Source organism: Malaclemys terrapin, chromosome 17 (genome assembly GCF_027887155.1).
Source record: "Malaclemys terrapin pileata isolate rMalTer1 chromosome 17, rMalTer1.hap1, whole genome shotgun sequence".
In the NCBI taxonomy this organism is placed as follows: domain Eukaryota; kingdom Metazoa; phylum Chordata; order Testudines; family Emydidae; genus Malaclemys; species Malaclemys terrapin.
In genome coordinates this window covers 9,823,095-9,841,771 of record NC_071521.1, presented here as the reverse complement: position 1 = coordinate 9,841,771, position 18,677 = coordinate 9,823,095, and the positions used below count along the sequence as shown (strand labels likewise).

Genomic DNA, 18,677 nt, shown 5'->3' with positions numbered 1-18,677 from the left:
AGTGGGAGGTAATAGGAGCCTATATAAGAAAAAGACCCCAAAATCCAGACTGTCCCTATAAAATCGGGACATCTGGTCACCCTAGCGTATAGGGTAAAACCCAAGTGATCACAACTCGTCAGCTACTGACACAACCACTCTGTAGGATGGACACAGGCTAGTGCCACTTGAGTGTGTCTCATCTTCCAATGTCTTGCCACAATGCCCTGTGTGTCCAGAAAGGACAGACAACTCTCATACTTCACAAGGAAAGAATTCATAGTGTGGGTCAGCTTAATGCAGCACTAAAAACCATAGGATGTGCCCCCTCAACTCTTAGTGCCACACACAAGTGAATTGAGCTCCAGTGTGGACACAGCAGCTCAAGTGTTATTTCAGCGTGGCCGCTCTCACTCAAGGTTGGCTAACTCAGGGGGACTAACGCAAGTGTACATAAACTTGAGTTACTATGCAGTAAAGACAGCTGTGGCTCCATCGAAGGAAAGGTGGTAATAGTCACTGTCTGATTCTCAACTTCCCATGTGGTGTAATAGGGATAATAATCATCCTTCCTTCCTCCTGCCCTTTGTCTGTGTTGTCTATTTAGATTGGGGCAGGGACTGTCCCTTATGTACCGTGCCTAGCACAATGGGGCCCTGATCTTGGTTGGGGTCTCTAGGCTGTATTGGGCTACAAATAATAATTAATAAAACAACTGTACCTATTATGTTAATGATCCGATTGTGTGCAAGGACATCTCTGCTTTGGGAGATTATGGCAAACTGGGACAGTGGATTGGCTGGTATAAATGTCATATTTCCAGCTGTGCTCCTCCCCATTGGTCACTGAGGCCCAGAAATCTAATTGTCAGCCTTCTAGTGAGCCCTGGGCACTACACCTTTTGGAGCCTGTGACACCTGATTCAGCCAGCTGGGTTTGGTGAGATTTTATTGAGTACATTGTTGGGTTCCCTACACAGTTTGCCCAGCAAACAAAGCCTAATAGAGTCAGGCCCGATTGGGTGGCTGTTTTCCCCAACTGCAGTCCCAGAACCAGATTCTGGCCCCAAGTGTTTCATGAAATAACATCTCAGCCCTTTCACCAGCCTGTCATCTTTCCCTTTTGTTTAATTTCTGCAATTCTCTTTACATAAAACCCCTGAAGTTCCAGTTCACTTATTGGTTTTCTTTCACAATGCATGTTTGTGTAGGGGGAAATATAATCCCACAAATGTCTGTGTTTAAGAGGATGCAAATCGGTTTTCCAGCACAATGCTTTGTGAACAGTTTCTTTCATGCAAAACTCTGCTAGATAAATAAAAATCAAAGGGGGAATAGGAGGGAGGAGGTAGAGGAGATGCTGCTTCTATAAACAACAAGAGTTAATTATCATTCAACAAAATCACAGATGTGACAGAATCAAAAACTTAAGATATGAACCTTTCTGAACTTTGGAGAAGTCTAGATCTAGAGCTAAATGTTGCAACAAAACCTGTAGCAACGGCCCTAACCTTGTCTAGTATCGTGGGGAAGTAAGGAGTCTGAAGGGCTGGGGGCTGGCTGTGTATTGTGATTTGAGATAGCACCAGTAGGTGGCACCATAAACAGAAAACCTCACAAGAACTGTCATTACTAAAGAGACAAGGTGGATGAGGTCGGCTCTCTATGAGCTAAGATCAAGTGTAGTAGTGACCTGAGGGGTGAAAACATTATCTTTCAGTGGAACTTCTGTTGGTGGGAGAGACAAGTTTTCAAGCGACATAGCTCTTCCTCTGTGTCGCTTGAAAGTTTGTTTCTCGCACCAACAAAAGTTGTCCCAGTAAAATATATTACTTCACCCATCTTGTCTCTCGAATATCCTGGGACCACTATGGCTATAACAACACTGCATATTATGAGTAGAGTATAAAATACCTGTCACTTACATGTATGTAGTAGTTTTACTTCTTCAGGATGATTGCAACATTGCAACAGGATCTCATTTAACTGCAAAAGAAATGGTATTGCTTCCTTATACCTGCACCACGTTGAACTGTATAGGACAAAGGGACAAGTTAATTCCTGGTGTAACTCCACTGGTTCTCCAAAAAATAAAGTATATTTGAAAAGGTTCCTACTGAGAAACAAAACTCCACTAAGTGAAAGCATTTATTTGATGGCATCCATGAGCATGTTCTGTACTCCACACATGGCTATGTATCTGATCTGAGATTACACTTCTTAAATTGTAAACTCCTTGGGCAGACACCTTGTCTACTCCATGCTCTGTACATTGCTGAGCATGCTGATAGAGCACAACACTTTGCACATGCCATAATACGAGTGTGTCTTGGATAGGGAAGATCAGAGAGAACAGGAGAAAGTGGAGGGCAAGTTTTTATTGGCATGTCATTTGGGGAGATCACATTACTATCAGTGCAGCAAGTGAGAGCACTGTCTAGAGATTATTGCAAGTTGCTGGTATTCAAAACTCATAGATTCTGTTCCCAGCTCTCTCTACAGACTCACTGTGGGGTTTTGGGCAAGTCAGTTTACCCCTATGTGACTAGATTTCCCCATTTGCAAAGTGCCTCACAAAGGTGTTGTGATGTTTAGTTGTTTCATATTGGTAAATTCCTTTGTGATTCTTGGGTGAAGGAAGCTACAGAAGTATAAATTCTTATCTTTACTCTTGAAAAGCATATTGGAAAGATGTCTATTAATTAACTTGCATTTTTCTAAATATATATTTATATAATACATACATTAATGATGAACTCTGTGTACACGCATATACAAAAATCTGTATTTATATACATATCTATAGTTGGACATACATGCAACAAAAATAAATAAGTATATACATTACATGCATACATTTGGCAAAAATACAAGATCATTAACAAGCATCTTTTGCAGCTATTAGATGGAGGTATCTAATCCTTTTTTTCCATGTAGACTGCAGAGGTAAAAATACACTTTGAAATAAAAAAAATCTTGTGTATGTGCATTAAATGGTTTTGTGCATGAGACTGAAGTGTGTGAGTGTGTGCATGAGAGAGAGTGGTGAGATGTCTGTGAGAGCTGTGATGTGTAAATGAGTGTGTGTACAAATACAGCTTCCTTAACAGCCATTTCTTTTTTTGTAAAGTCTGTTTGGTACATTATTTCCCTGTGTCATGCACTTTGTCAGTATCACAAAAGACTATTCCAGCAGAAAGCCCCACTGTGTTAAGGGCACTGCTTCTACGGAGCATAGTTGAGCAACATGAATTCTCTTCAAGTTTTCAAAGTCCTGGAAAGTTTTGATAAGCAAATACTGTCCAGGCTCTGCTTCTCCATTGGTTGTTTCTTCACTGCCAGATTTTGACACAAATAATCTGATTGAAAAATCAGGGAGGGGAACAGGGGCAAAAAACAGAAAGAAAAAAGGAGAAGTATCTATTTCAGAAGACAGCTACCAAGTGAAAAAGTGGAAGAAAGAGCCACAGAAAGAAAGAGAAGACCTCTTGCTGGGGGGTTTGTCTGGGGAGATTTCAAGGCAGAGCTTGATTCCTGCAAACCACAGTCCCCAAAACAGGTGATTTTTTTTTACACATTTACTAACTTTGTTGAATTCATTCCTATGATGTGTCTTCATAAGCTTTTCTTTTTTCTTTTCTTGCGTTTGCAGATATATTCCGCCACACGAGTCAGTTACATGTGCTGGGGATTGTTTTAGGATAATAAGGTGCTTAGATAAAATGATCAAACCTTTTAAAAACTGTACATTTATTTAACTTAAACACGTGCACACGGGCATGTGCATGCACACACACTAAAGTAAGTAGTAACAGAGAATGATAACAGCAAAAAAAGGTACAGATAAGATATTACTATGCCCTTCAACACCTAGGTCACAACAAGTACCGATAAGCAGAACTAATTTCCAGATGTGCCCCTTTGTATCTCGGCAATGAGGACATATTACATTTTTTCTTTTAATTGATATTTTCATGGGGCCAGATCTTCACCTTAAGTACATTTGCAAAGCTCCATTCACTTCAATGAAGCAATGCCAGTTTACACCAGTTGAGAATTTGGCCCATATTATTTAGTATTTTTGGCTCCAGTTTATCAGTTGATTTAACTTGTTTTTCCCCCTCTTAAATATGCTGATTAACGTGACCTAATTTTTAGCATATGGAATAAGTTTGAACTCCCGCCTGACATACAGCCAGATCGGTTCAATGCACTGGGCAGGTGAATGGACAAATGACAAGCCCACACGATGGGTGAGCTGTAAATTAAAGGAATATAGGATTTGTTTTACAGTACCTTGTCAAAGCTATTTATCCTTTGTCACCCGATCCAGTGCCCATTGAAGTCAATGAATCCGGCTCCTAATGAACAATCCTGAAATCACTTTTTAAATCACTTTATTTTTTAAAAATGTATTTAATCCAGATGGGCAAGTATTTCCATCCACATCATGGGCAAAATTATAATAAAAAATTGCCAGCCCTGGCACAACATCCATTTGCCCAACCTTACCATGATAAGGAAGAACTAATTATATGTTTACCTCTCCACTAAAAACAAGTACAAATTACTCATCCCTGGTGAGTAGAATTTTATAAGGCTGGACTAGTGAGTTTAAATTTTGGTTTAAAAGACTGAAAATCTTTTTGAATGCTACTTTAGATCCAGTGTCAGGAGTCTGTAAAACCTCTTATTTTGTTAGCACTCAAAAAAATTAAAACACATGCGGATGGTAGTGAGGTTTCTTCATAATGTAGAATCTTCTGTAAGACAGAGAGTTCTTTATTTTTAGAAGGTTTGTGCTTTGGTTTGGTTTTGGTTGTTTGTTTTTTGTTTTTGTTTTGTTTTGCACGGGAATACTGGGAAAAAAACTATAATAGCAAATAAAGTTTGTCGGAAGAAGAAAATATTGCCCCCTGGCTGAGCCCTCGTACAGTGATCAACCCATCTGAAAATGTATTTTATTTGTAACTCTAAAAGTCTGTTGTGAATTTCCTTCAAACCTAGTGAAAAAAAGCTTCCTTCATCTTGAGAGTTCACTTTCCAAATTCGGAGATAGAGAGATTTGAATTTCAGGAGTTACAAGGGGATGAAAGTCTGTCTTATAATGGAACATATGTTACAAATTTAAGACCTGATTCTGGACGGTGTTCCGGATTAGGTCCGTAGGGTGCAATCCTGCAAACACCTGCTATCAAATATTTGCTTATTGTTGTGAGTATTCCCACTGAAGTCAATGGAACTACTCACAGATGTAAGTGCTTCACTCGGTAGTAAGTGTTTGCAGGATCAGGGTCTAAGCTATAAAGACTATATTCAAACACAACAAAGAGTCTGGTGGCACCTTAAAGACTAACAGATTTATTTGGGCATAAGCTTTCGTGAGTAAAAACCTCACTTCTTCGGATGCATAGAGACCTCTCTATGCATCCGAAGAAGTGAGGTTTTTACTCACGAAAGCTTATGCCCAAATAAATCTGTTAGTCTTTAAGGTGCCACCAGACTCTTTGTTGTTTTTGTAGATACAGACTAACACGGCTACCCCCTGATAAAGACTATATTCGTCTCTCCATAACAGCAATCTTCTGACAAGCACAGGAGCCCTTTACAGCACCAACAAAGGGCCTGATCCTGCATTTTTTGTGCACTGCAAACTCCCATTCATTTCAGTGCGTGTCAGGGATGCACAAGGAATGCAGGATCAGGCCCTATGTCTCAGCTCAAACAGAAGCCAGAAACCCCTGAAAATAAGACATTCTAATAGAAGTTCTTGTATATTGAGTGTAACAATGTGACTGTAGTACATCTTACACATTTTTTATGAGATGTTCCCTATACATTCTATTGACCTCCTATCAACAGTGTCCTAAAGGCTCTAGGAACCTTTGGGATGGAAGGTGCACTGCAAATATAAGATATTATTGTGAACATTGGCCTAGATTTTCAAAAGGGGCTAGTAACTTTGGGTGCCTCAGTTTTGCAGGCACCAAAGATGCATTAATGGGGCCTGATTTTCAGACATTGCTGACCATTCACCCTTTGTAAATCAGGACCTTTAAGGGGTCTTCAGTTAGGCACCCAAAAATCAAAAAGTCCAAAATCACTAAATCACTAGCCACTTTTGAAAAATCTAAGAATATTTTTTCCATGCTGAAAGCCAAAACTGTAACTTGGCCACTCTCCCTGGGGCTTCCTCTGGCTGCCTGGAAAATATAGTAGCCAGTTGCACGTTCTGTAACTGAGCAGTAAACAAGTAACTCTGATGAGTCTGACTTTGAATTTTACATTCTCTTTTGAACCAAGAAGAAGCCAAAACAGCCACATTTTGGGTAATCATCCTTGGCTAATCAGTGAAACCTTTCTTATATGATCACCATCCAAGGAAGGGATTGTCACCAAAGAGACCAGCAAAAACCGGCTCCCTAAAAGATGGATTTTAAACTAAAGGTTGAACAAAACTGTCTGGAAGACTCAGTGGTTGCTTAAGACATAGGGCTGCCAATTTTGGTTGTACATATGCCTGGGGATTTCATCACATGACAATCTTTAATTAAAAATTAATCTTCGATTCCTGGCGACTCCAGGACAATCCTGGAGGGCTGGCAATTCTATAAAATAAGACAAGGTGTTGTCTGTTAAAGGTGGGGTCCGTAGTGCTGGTTTCCCTTGATATCATGGTTAGATATTAGTAGCAGTTGACCGCTTGCTACTGATAATCTCTGTTTCAGAGGGAGATAATATTTTTCTGTCACAATCTGTGCTTCCAGCTTTCCTCACATTTGGTCGTGTGAATCACAAATATAATCTGATGCAGTTAATTAACTACACTCTGGGTTCCCAGTTCCTGTTTTCTCTGTAATGTGGGGTGGGGGGGGGAGGGGGACTTCCTTTTGCAACGTTCAGTAGTGCATCAAAGATCGTTGAACTAGGCACAGGCCATTATCTGCCATAGAGACACGGAGCCAAATTTGGCTGTCAGTTATACTGGTGTAAATCTGGAGTAATTCCATTGATTTCTCTGGAGCTATTCCAGATTTACTCTAGTGAACTAAGAGCAGAATTTGGCCCAGTGTATCTAAATGAAACACTGTGGGCCCAATCCGGCAAACACCCCACCTGGAAACTCCTATTGACTTCAGTGGAAGTTCTACACACACTGACTTGCAGGATTGGGCCCTGTAACATTGTGGTGCTTAAAAGAAGCCTCAGTAGGGAGTTACGGGAAAGTAAATAGAACTAGGTAATATGGAGTCATTGCTTGCAAACACGCTGTCCATTTTCAGCCCTATATTGGGCCCCCTTCTAACTTTCTAACATAAAAAAAATTCTCTTTGTGACACAAACTTTCACATGTTAATCGCAAGTCACTTGCAATTTTCTTGGTAAAATATGAAGAAAACCAGATGAACCTATTTCAGAGTAAAACCTGACTAGGGAGTTCAAGATTTGGCCCAAAGATGGATTATCAAGTGATAGGAGCCCTGGGCCAGATTTACAAAGGTATTTAGGTGCCTAAAGATGAGGATGGGGTGACTAATATGATTTTACAAAAGCACCTAAACTAGTTAGGTGCCTAACTCTCATTGACTTAAATGGGACGTAGGCACCTAACCTACATAGGCACTTTTGTAAATCACACTAGACACTCTATTTGCATCTTCTGGCACCTAAATGCTTTTGGAAATCTGTTCCCCTGTCCCTTGGGACACTTAAGACAACACTGGACAAAGCACTAGCCTATACAATTGTATTTCGAATACTCAAGGTCAGTTTCTGCACTGGGCCCTGGAGAATGGACTAGCTGAACTCAGAGACCTTTCCCATCTCTAGTTGCTGTGTTTCCATGATCCATTCACAACTTTCCCTGGCTGCCTTATGCTGCCTCACTGAGACATTTCAGGTCATTCTTGCTCTACAGGTGCTGGGCTTTTTTCTTTTTTTAGTAAATATGTACATTACGCTTCAACTGTTCTCCTGCGGGGGTGGGGTGAGAGGGAAAGCGGGAGAGGAACACTTCCCTGTCAACATAGACCCAGGATTTACTACAAGCTTTCCAGGGTAAAATATACCAGGCTTTGCTTTTACTGCCACTGTACTGAACAAGTATAGGGAAAAATGCAAATGTGCATGCAAATAAGAGATCAGCTGATCTCCTTGTAGTGTCTAACGTTGAACACTTTCCCGTGTTCTCTAGCACAAGGCCGGTTATTAGCCCTTGGGAAGTGGGGAGGGAGTAGGCCTGGGTACTAAAGATAACAGATGCATTGCAAGGGAATTTCATATGATTAAATTTCAGCATTTTATGTTTGTTTCTAACGCGTGCATTTCAACAGCCTCATAGTGTTTGTTTCAGAGACAGCGTGTAACCCTTTCCCACTCAGCACTTCTGCTATGCCATTGCTTTGACTGTCATTTGTCAGCTAAAAAGCCAAATCATCATGCAGTGCTGTTAAAGAAATTTCATGTACATTAAAGAGCTTCACCCCACATCAGATCAAGGCTCCCTCTCTGCCATTATTCATAATGTCTTTCACGTTGTTTTGTTGTTATTATCATCATTAGCGTTTGTATTGTGGCAGCACCTAGGAGTCCCATCATGGAATAGGACCCCATTGTGCTAGGCACTGTAGAGACACAGAACAGAAAGACAGGCCCTGGCCCAAAGAAATGTTTTCCTGCCAGCTCTCCCACTTCGTTGTACATTCAAAAGAATAGAATCAGAGATGCAGCATTGTTTAGTGGCTAGAGCTGGGGAGTAGGAGTTCTGCGGTCAGTTCCTGACTTTGCCACTGACTCACTGTGTGGCCTTGGGCAAATCATTTAACCTCAACATTCTCCCTCTGTAAAATAAAGATAACAATATTTCTTTGCCTTGGGGGGGGCGGGGTTGAGGAAGGGGCTTATAAACCTTAAATCTCTATTAAAGCACTTTGAGATTTGCTGTCATCTCTGCAGCCAGTGACAAACAGTGTCTGAAAATGACATGGTGCTCCTCTTGCCCTGTCCATGGGTTTCAGTCTCCTGCCCTGGAGTTGAGGAATCCATCCCAGCTCCTAATTCCCTGCAGCCACTCCTCTTTGACTGGCTAGGGATAGGGGGAGCAGAATCTTTCAACCGAATGCTCTGTCTCAGTATAGGTTGCTCATCCATAAACATGACATATGGGTTTTATTTCTAGTCATCAAAGCACCAGGAGCTGGGGGGTAGGAAAGTGGGGAGTGATAGAAAACATTTCTGTCCCTCACCATTATTTATCCCATCCTTCAGTGTTTCTGCCCAGGAAGTGCCTGGAAAATGCCACGTTCTTTTTTGGTGAAGAGTAAGAAGGCCCATACCTACCACCAGCACCACTCTGTGGAAGAGAACCTGCCTGTTTCCACATGGGATCCCATACCATCACTCTGCCTTGGTGAGTCAGATCCTTTGGGCTCGCTGAAGTACACCAAGACAAACAGCAGTCAGAAAGCCAGGCTGGCAGTATAACACAGAGCTGTGATAACCAGCTGGGAACCTCTTTAAGTAGCTTGCCTATTGAAGTGAATGGGAGTTTAGCGTGAGTAAATAGTGAGTCTGAACTGATTAAACAGTGAGTGAAGGGCCCCAATACAAAGACATTGGCTTCCCCTCTGCACGCTTTCTCTCTTGCACTCCCTCTAGACCAAATCTGCTGCTGGCATAAATAGGTACAACCCTGTTGAAAATGGAATTGCACCTTTTTTTCCCCAGAAACTGCATTTGGCCTCTGTCTGTATCTCCCCTTTGGCTTGATGGTTTAGTGATTCCAGGGGCAGTGCAGAGACACTAGATTATATTGGAGGGCTTTGCTCACACATATGAATTTAAAAGTTTGAATAAATGTGTTTCTATTGATTTCCAGATCTCTGCCTTGCTTGCCTGGGAATCACTGCAAAAAACCCTCCCTTCTTCTGCTTTCTTTCATTTTAAATATAAATATTTATTCCCATTTTCCCCCAGAGGGCAGTTTTAGTACATGCAATGAAACCGGTGTGGATCTCGCTGCACTTATGTTCAGCAAAGGCAGCTGACTCCAGCAAACATCCACTAGCGATCAGAAATGCTTGGAGATGGTGGCTGAATTTTCCTTGGCTCCTAACCATGCTGCCTGTATACCTATTTGCCACACATACACTCTTTGTCTATGCCCCATGCATACACTGTCGCGGTGGGCATGTCTATGCTGCACCTGCGGGTGTGAATGGCAGCTCTAGTAGATATACCCGCACAAGCCAGCTCACTAAAAATAGAAGCAAGGACACTATGGCATGGGCTTCCGTGGGGACTAGGTACACATTGAGGTGCACACTAGCTTGCACTGGTGGTGCTGAGGCCTGCCTCACAGCATCCTCACTTCTAAGCTAGGGTGCAGTGAGCACAGATATGTCTACCTGAGCTGCAAATCACACCCCCAGCTGCAGTGTACCCTATGTCTATACCCCTCTGTCTGTGCGTTACCAACTGCCGGTGAGTTGCAAGGAATTTCACAGCAGGATGGAAGGGTGACAGGATACCAGTGTAGTCATGACTGTGAAAGGAATTACCCCCTGACTATTTCGCAGTGGGGAACTTGAGGGGCAAGCTGATGTGTGTTGCCTGCACTTAAACCAGCCTTCTTTTGTGGATGGATTTCCCGCTCCTACCAACCCATCCCCACCCTCATGCATTCTCCTACAGCTGTCACTGGAGCAGGACAGATGGGGCAGTTATCTGCACCCCTCAGGCACCATTCAAATTTACTTTATTCAAATTCAGGCTCAATTTACAGTTTGTTTTGGCCCTGTCTGTGAAACTAGAGTCTAGCCCTGCCATACCCTCATGGGAAGAAGTAAAGAGACAGTATGGTAAATCCCCATCCTTTGGAGAGTCGTATTGTCCAGTTCAGTACCAAGGAAGGGTTCGGCCCTTTCTCTGATGTCTATTACCCTCAAGAAACCCCAGCCCTTTCTGAAATCTACGACACTCTCCCTTTTCAGATAGTCCAACTCCTCCCATTTCCAAGGTCAACACACTGCTGAACAAGGAGAGAGGTGAAACCAATACTGGGCCTCAGACCAATTCAGACACTTGGAACAGGCCCATTACATCTCCTATTGCTAACCAGCAAAAGGTGGTGGATCTGTTTTAGAGATGGCCTGGCCAGGTGTAGAAAAATGTGAGACTGGAGTCATTAAACACTGGAGTAGGGAGGAGACTTCTGGGCTCTGTTTCCAGCTCTGCCACAATGTGACAAGCCCTTTAACCTCAGTTTATCTGCCTAGAAAATGGGAATAATAATCCTGAACTCTCTGCAGGAAGGGCGGCGAGGCTGAATTTGTTAATGATTGCTAAGCATGTGGATGAAAGAGGTTATTTATGTGCAACTTACTGTAACAAACCTCTGGGCACTTAGGATTTCATGGCTGTCAGCCTGCTGCATACCAAGTGCCCCACTCCTTCTTCCCTGCTTCCCTCTTCCCAGTCCATGGTTTACCACTTGGACCATCAAGGCAATGATAGAATTCAGATTCTTCTTCTCCAGCATGCACAGGCCCTGACTCTGGAGCTAAGAATAATCTCCATTAGCCATTAGCACTACAGGGCTTATGACACACAGTTAAGCAGTTCTGATTCCATCCACCAGAGGGCAATGTTGCACATGCACATACACAGACACACTCATTCATACACACTCGCTAACTCATTACAATATTGATATTTTGCCAGCTAGACTAAATTAACCCTGATGCCATTCTGATCACAGCCCCATGTGACAAGTCGTCAGAAGAAGTCAGGCCCTTCAGCGCAGAGTTCAAAAGCGAGTACCCAGAATGCCTTGTTCCAAAACAAGAAAAGGACCATGCTGGACTGAAGGAAGAAGGTGCACCTGCCCTGTATCTGAACAGGACATTGTCAGGGCTTCCAGCTCAAGGTTAGCTATACAAGGCCAGGCTCTCCAAAGAGCTCGGGGCCTGATTGTCACATACTCGGCACCTACAATTGGGGCCAGATTTTCAAAAGACTTCAGTGCCCAGCTGGCTCCCCTTGTGACACCTCTGATCACACTGTTTATGGCAGAGCTGAGCCCTTTTGAAAACCTGGCCCTAAATGGTTCATGAATCGAAGAATTGTATGATGGTTGTTGCTTTGGTAACGAGGCCCTCAGAATAAATAGGGATCAAGAGATATTCTTCCACATTATAGGAGGTATTGGCCAATTAAAGGCCTAGTGATTCTGAGAGGGTTTCAGCCACTAGCTCGCCTTCACAGCCAACATCTGAATGTAGGAATGTCATGGCCCATCAGCACCGGCACCACTAGCCCCATGTTAAAGGGAAGTCTCATATCAGCCAAGGTCACATGAGTGCTGGAAGCATCTCTTCCCTACCTCACAGGCCCTGGTGGCCTTTAAATCTGATGAGCTTGGCATATGGTTACTACAGTATGGGCACCTTAGAGATGTTGGTGATTGAGAGATAGACCAAGGTTATTACTGTCATGGTTGTATATGGCCCCACATGTGCACACACGTCCATACCACCACACTCTTACAGCACCACCTGATGACAGTCTCCACTAGTACCCGAACTACTTTGTTCTCGGTCTGCGGTAGGCTGCCCAGTCTGCTTGTACGTAGCAGGCCATTGACAGGCACTGCACCAAACTAGGAAGTACAAGCTGAACTGTTGGGAAGTACTAACTGCCCTGCCTGGAGTATCAGCAACATGAAGCTAATCCAGCCACAGTAGGCTGGGACAGATTTGTGTCTAGGGTGGCTCCTAGACCACATACAGCAGAAGTAAGACAGCCCTGCCCACCTACCAGAGTTATGAGAAGGCTTTACTGTATTTCCCACAGGCAGCATTTCCCTCTGCGCTTCTGGGATAGACGTGTTTCATGCCCGACAGCACGGCCATAAATTTCAGACTGAGACTAGAAACGTGTCAAACCCTCCTAACCGTGAGCTTGTTCTGTAGTTTCCCCCACAAGAGAGAAGAGACAGTGACCAATGCAAAGGGGACTTATGACCGAGGCACAGCCACATCCCGCAGTTCTCTCTGAGGCTCTTGCTCCCAGACTGCACTGGTGTCGTTGCACAAGTTCCCCCAAAGCCCTGGCCTGGCCTGGGCATCCATGAAAGGGACTGAGTCCTGATTTGAATGCTGTGGCTAGGCCCATCTGTAGATGAGATCAGCGTTTGAAATGCAGCGCACTGGTTACTCATCTTTCCCTGTAGCTTTCCTGAGTCAGGTATTCTCATTACAGATATTAAGCAGTAATAAAATGACTGTGCTGAGCAGGTCTGGGAGCATTTGCATGAGTACCCAGGCAAAGCAGACAGCCTGCCAATCTGTTCTCCTTCTCCTTTGCCACCTCAGAGACATCCGTCCCAGCTCTGCAAGTTAAGGGCTGCAGCAATTCCACAAGCACCCCCACCTTCTACAAGCCCAGTTTCTCTTGGGACGCCTTCCATTCTCCATACAGCTACAGGCAGATGTCTTCCAGCATGCAGTCAGCCCTCCTGGAGCGCTCAGTTAGTCTGTATGGCAGCCACCTCCTGCCAGGCTCTGAGCCGCCTATTGATTACAGCATGCGTTACTCACCGGACATGGAGACGTACCACTGTGTGAAGTGCAACAAGGTGCATCACCCACTGAAGCCATAGGGCTGGGGAGGAGCCTGGGGTGATTTTCATCACATACATACACCAGTGTCCCACAGGCTTGATTTAAGGTACAAGGGACCCAGCTGGAGGATGGATACCAGGGGTCCGATATGGCCAAGGGCTCCGGGAGCCTATGCAGGCAATGTATGTATTTGGTGCTCAGTGCTCCCCCACTCATGCCACACCAAAAGTGTAGCGCCTGTACTGGTACCTACACTACCAACCACTATCAAGATGATAGCAGAAGGTCTCTGTAAACAAGAACCTGGCTCTGCTGAGCAGAGATTGGCATAAGCCACAGAGCTGGATATGGATCTGAATCTGAACATCATCAGAGTTTGGATCTAGAGTTTTGGCTCAGCCCACTGGGAGAGTAAGGCTAGCTGCCATGTTCAGAGCCAGCGTGAAAGTTTGGGAAGAGCGGGTGTGTAGGGGTTTGGTTTGAGCCCCTCTCTGCTGGTAAATAAGAGCACCTCATTTTGACTAGCCCAGAAGTAGAACCAGCAGAGACAGCTGGCCATTCACTCTCCTGGCTGGGGAAATAGTTCTGTGATTGGGCTCAGCTAATATGGGCAGCTGGAGGGAAACATCTGACAAAGAGGGGGAACTGGAAAATAGAGTTGGAGACATGGCTGGCTCCCGGGATCCTCATTGGCAGATTTCCTCTTCTAGGTATTCTCCACCCCACATGGGCTGGAGGTCCATGTCCGAAGATCTCACAGTGGGACGCGGCCCTTTGCTTGTGATGTGTGCGGCAAAACCTTTGGACATGCTGTGAGCCTGGAGCAGCACACGAACGTCCACTCCCAGGTTGGTAGCCAACAGGGAGCCGATGGGATTGCAGAGTCACCCGTGGCACTGAATTCCCATGGGGGTTGGCTCCTCTGATACCTCGAAGCAGAGTCTGGGCAAATCCCAGCTCGTGCTGAGTCCTCCTTGTTAGGTTAGGTGGCACACCTCATGTGACGTGATACGATTTGCTGGATTTTAATTGGCAGGCCCTCTTGAAAAATAGCAGGGAGTTTGGGAGGGAAGAGACATAACTAGAGATGGGCCTGAGCCACAACATTCAGATCTGGAGCCAGATCCAAATGTCCTAAGAATTAAGGGGTTGTCTGGATAACCAGGGGTTTGGCTCAGTTCACTGTAGCAAGACAGGCGCCCTGTGACATTCAGGTCTGAGCATCCCCAGATTTTGAGAGTATTTGGATACAGGGATTTGGCTGACATCCATCTGTTATAACAAAGGGGGAATCCCCGACAGGGAAACGCAACAGCCTTCCTGCAGACACACCAACAGAGCAACACCAGTGCCAAGAACATTTATATAGCCACAACGGCCTGGAGGACTGAGGACAATGGACCTCATTCTTGGCTCTCTCTTCTCACAAATCTCAATGCTCTCCTTGGTAAATCCCTCCATATGTCAGAGGTTCATTTGCAATAGTTTCCTCCTGTGATTCACCTCCTCCTGTACGACACAATCTAGTGGCTCAGACTCCTGTAAGCTGTTTGGGGCAGAGACTTTTTTATCCTGTGTTTGGACAGCACCTAGTACAATGGGGTCCTCCTGGTCCAAGACTAGTTGCTCCTGTGTGCTACTGCAATACAAATGAATAATAATAATAGTATTCCTAGGAGAGGATTACCTGATTTGTCTTGTTTAACTTGCTAGCCTGCCTAGTTTTCTACTAGCTTTGGACTCCATCACTTCACCTGTGAATGACAAATCTGATCCCCAAAATTTCATTTCCCCCAACAGGAGAGAAGCTTTGAGTGTAAGATGTGTGGAAAGACTTTTAAGCGCTCGTCCACATTGTCCACCCACCTCCTGATCCATTCAGACACGCGGCCCTACCCCTGCCAGTACTGCGGCAAGCGCTTCCACCAGAAATCAGACATGAAGAAACACACCTACATTCATACCGGTGAGAAACCTTTCTGACACGAAACACACACACACCCCTGAGCCCACAGCAGTCATGCATACAGATGCACTCACACACACACCAGTCACACATATGTATGCATACATGCACCTGAGCTGACAACACTAACACGCACACGTGTACATGTGCACCTGAGCCCACAACATTCATGCCCACACATGTGCACACACGCACACAGACACGTGAGCCCGGTGTTCATGCACACACTTGTGCAAATGCACTGAGATGATGTACAGGAAGATGCTGATGGTGAGCCCAATTGTGGGCTCAGCATATGTGTTTTTAATGTTGCATGTATGCCAGAGGGTCTGATAGATGCAGTCACTGTGCAGGGGGGGCAGCACAAGGTCTCGGCACCAATGAAGTCCCACTGGCCCCCTGGAGGGGTTGTATGTTCCCCTTTGTGACCCAGTCCATAATGCCAAGAGGGAGGAATGAGCCCAATTTCCCTAGTGTAGAGGGCTTGAGTTTGTGTTCTGCTTGGGAGAGTTGGGGAAGGGGTGCAGGGATCAGAGACAGGGAACGAGAAAAAAGATGCAATGACAAAAAGAGGGTGAAAAAGAGCAGAGGGGGCACTGACTGAGCAGCCGCGGCAGAGAAGCCAGGGACTAAATGGGCTTTGCAGGCTGAGCTCCCCTCTCAGCCCTACAGGTGTTCCCTCCAGGGCCGCGTGGTGGCACATCAGCAGGGCAGTGTGTGGCTAACAGACCCGCACTGCCCAAGCCCGTCGGCCCAGCACAAACAGCTGCCTCAGTTTGGATCCGTGATGGTTTGTTTCTGTCCCACAGGGGAGAAGCCCCACAAGTGCCAAGTGTGCGGCAAAGCCTTCAGCCAGAGCTCCAATCTCATCACCCACAGCCGCAAGCACACCGGCTTCAAGCCCTTCAGCTGTGAACTCTGCGCCAAGGGCTTCCAGCGCAAGGTGGACCTGCGGCGGCACAGGGAGACCCAGCACAGCTTGAAGTGAGAGCACACCCCCAGCTCTGTCCTGGAGCCCCCACTCCCAGCCACATGGAATCCCACCAGTATTCTGGCCTCGTCTCTCCCTCTGCTTGGTTTGGGGCACCCACTTCGTTAAATGCTTATCTCTGCCCGGATTCCCTGTGGGACTGGCACAGCAACGTCATCTTCCCTGCATCCGACGAAGTGGGCATTCACCCACGAAAGCTTATGCTCCAATACATCTGTTAGTCTTAAAGGTGCCACAGGACTCTCTCTTGCTTTTTACAGATCCAGACTAACACGGCTATCCCTCTGATACTATCTTCCCTGGTGTTACCCCACATCCCCCTGTGCGTGACCAAGAATGGCACTGCCAGGATCACTCACTGTCTGGTTTTATCACAGGCATTGGGCCAGGCTCTGATCTCAGTTACTCCAGTGTAAATCCCCTGGAGTCGTCATTACTCTGGATTTACAATGAGTGCAGGATCGGGCTCATCTCATCCCCTGGCGACACAGAGGGACTCCTGGGTTGATGACACCAACTGACTAGCGATCTGTGCCAGGCTCCCTAATCACGCTCTACTTCGATGGTTAGGAAGATAAGGCCTGGGCATGCAAATAATTTGCATTCAATGAGCTCCGCTCAGCTAAGACAGGGTTCCCATAGAGGGCATAAATTTGGGGCACATACACCTAGACTCACATTCTTTCAACAGGAGTCTTTTTGTTATCAGGTGAAAAATATGTAGCACTGCACGTTTATCTTACAATAGAGTTGGAGGGCAGGGCAGTAAAAAATCAGACCCTACATGCCCATATTAGTACCACCTGGCTACCTACATGGACTTCTGAGCTACGTGGTATTCAGGACCACGGGGAATTTTGTTTCCCTGTCACTCTTATAAAAGAAGAAGCTGATCTATCCGTCTTGCACCCATCACATTAGTATGTGAGTACCCTACAAGTATTAGCAAGGCAAAGTAGCAATACACCTCTACTCCGATATAACGTGACCTGATATAACATGAATTCGGATATAACACGGTAAAGCAGTGCTCCGTGGGGGGCGGGGCTGTGCACTCCGGCGGATCAAAGCAAGTTCGATATAACGCGGCTTCACTATAACACAGTAAGATTTTTTGGCTCCCGAGGACAGCATTATATCGGGGTAGAGGTGTATTTCCTTCTCTCTCTGGTCAAGCGGTTAAAGCACAGGGCTGAGAACAAGAGCCATGGGTTCTCTCCTTGGTGCTGCTACATCCTGACTATGTGACCTTAGGCAGGGCACTTCCCCTCCCTCTGACTCAGTTTCCCCATCTGTAAAATGGAGATGATACTTCACCTCACTGGGGTGTCATAAAGATTAATGTACCAGGTTTGTCAAGTGCTTCGAGATCCTCAGCTGGAAGACACTAGAGAAGGGCAAAGTGCTATGTTAGGGAGAGAAGTGCTTTTAAATGAGAGGGGCAATGAAGCCCCAACCAAGTCAGCCTCCGACACTGTGTCCAACAGTGACATCACTGTGTTTAGCCTGTGGCTGGGATGCAGCATCGGTTCCTTTGTCCCTCTCTTTACCCCAGCACTGATGAATGAAACAAAAGCCCTGCAGTGACTCTCCTACAGATAGGAAAGACATGATGCAAGTGGAGAATTCATTTACTGCCAGGAGGAAAAGGGCCAAATCCTGCTCTCAGTTACCCCAGTGTAAATCCAAATGGCTCTGGCCCAGGATGTGAAGCATAAATGCCTCCGTGTTTGTGCTGGCTCTAGGCTACTTTCCACTAATATGCAATCTAGCGACTCAAAACACTCTCCCCTCCTTTGCGTGTACATTTACATATGTATTTATACTTATTGTAATGTATATTTTTACTGTAATAAACCAGACTGTAACAACCTGTACAGGCCTGTTAGATTTCCCAGATAAACGCTATGTTTCTTCTCAGGAAGAGGTAGACTATCACAACGCTCTGTGGACTAAAGACACCCATTTCAAGAAAGGTTTGGCCATGCCCAGCTCTGGATTTGCAATAGCCTGTCTGATTTACTAGTCTCTCTCTTAAATATCACAGGGGCCTAGTCTACACCATGGACTGAAGTGTCACTTAGGGGGGAAATTCATAGATTCTAGGACTGGAAGGGACC

At 45.2% G+C, this 18,677-nt stretch overlaps 1 protein-coding gene across 2 annotated transcripts; it reads left to right on the top strand.

The window, feature by feature from the left end:
• Positions 1-3,179: 3,179 nt before the first annotated feature.
• GFI1B (growth factor independent 1B transcriptional repressor) lies at positions 3,180-18,430 on the top strand. Of its 2 annotated transcripts, XM_054007586.1 has the most exons (7): positions 3,180-3,537; positions 9,246-9,387; positions 11,737-11,904; positions 13,352-13,614; positions 14,311-14,448; positions 15,401-15,566; positions 16,376-18,430. In XM_054007586.1, the coding sequence occupies exons 2-7, from the start codon at positions 9,273-9,275 to the stop codon at positions 16,552-16,554; spliced, it is 1,029 nt and encodes a 342-aa protein (XP_053863561.1). In that variant the 5' UTR covers positions 3,180-3,537; positions 9,246-9,272; the 3' UTR covers positions 16,555-18,430. The 2 variants fall into 2 exon arrangements, with proteins under 2 accessions (XP_053863561.1, XP_053863563.1); XM_054007588.1 differs by lacking the exon at positions 15,401-15,566.
• The last annotated feature ends 247 nt before the right edge of the window (positions 18,431-18,677 follow it).

Coding starts and splice junctions, on each gene's coding strand:
- GFI1B (XM_054007586.1), top strand. CDS start 9,273: ATGCCACGTTCTTTTTTGGTGAAGAGTAAGAAGGCCCATACCTACCAC. Junction 11,905..13,351: donor GTCAGGGCTTCCAGCTCAAG/GTTAGCTATACA, acceptor TTGCCACCTCAG/AGACATCCGTCCCAGCTCTG. Junction 13,615..14,310: donor ACTGTGTGAAGTGCAACAAG/GTGCATCACCCA, acceptor TTCCTCTTCTAG/GTATTCTCCACCCCACATGG.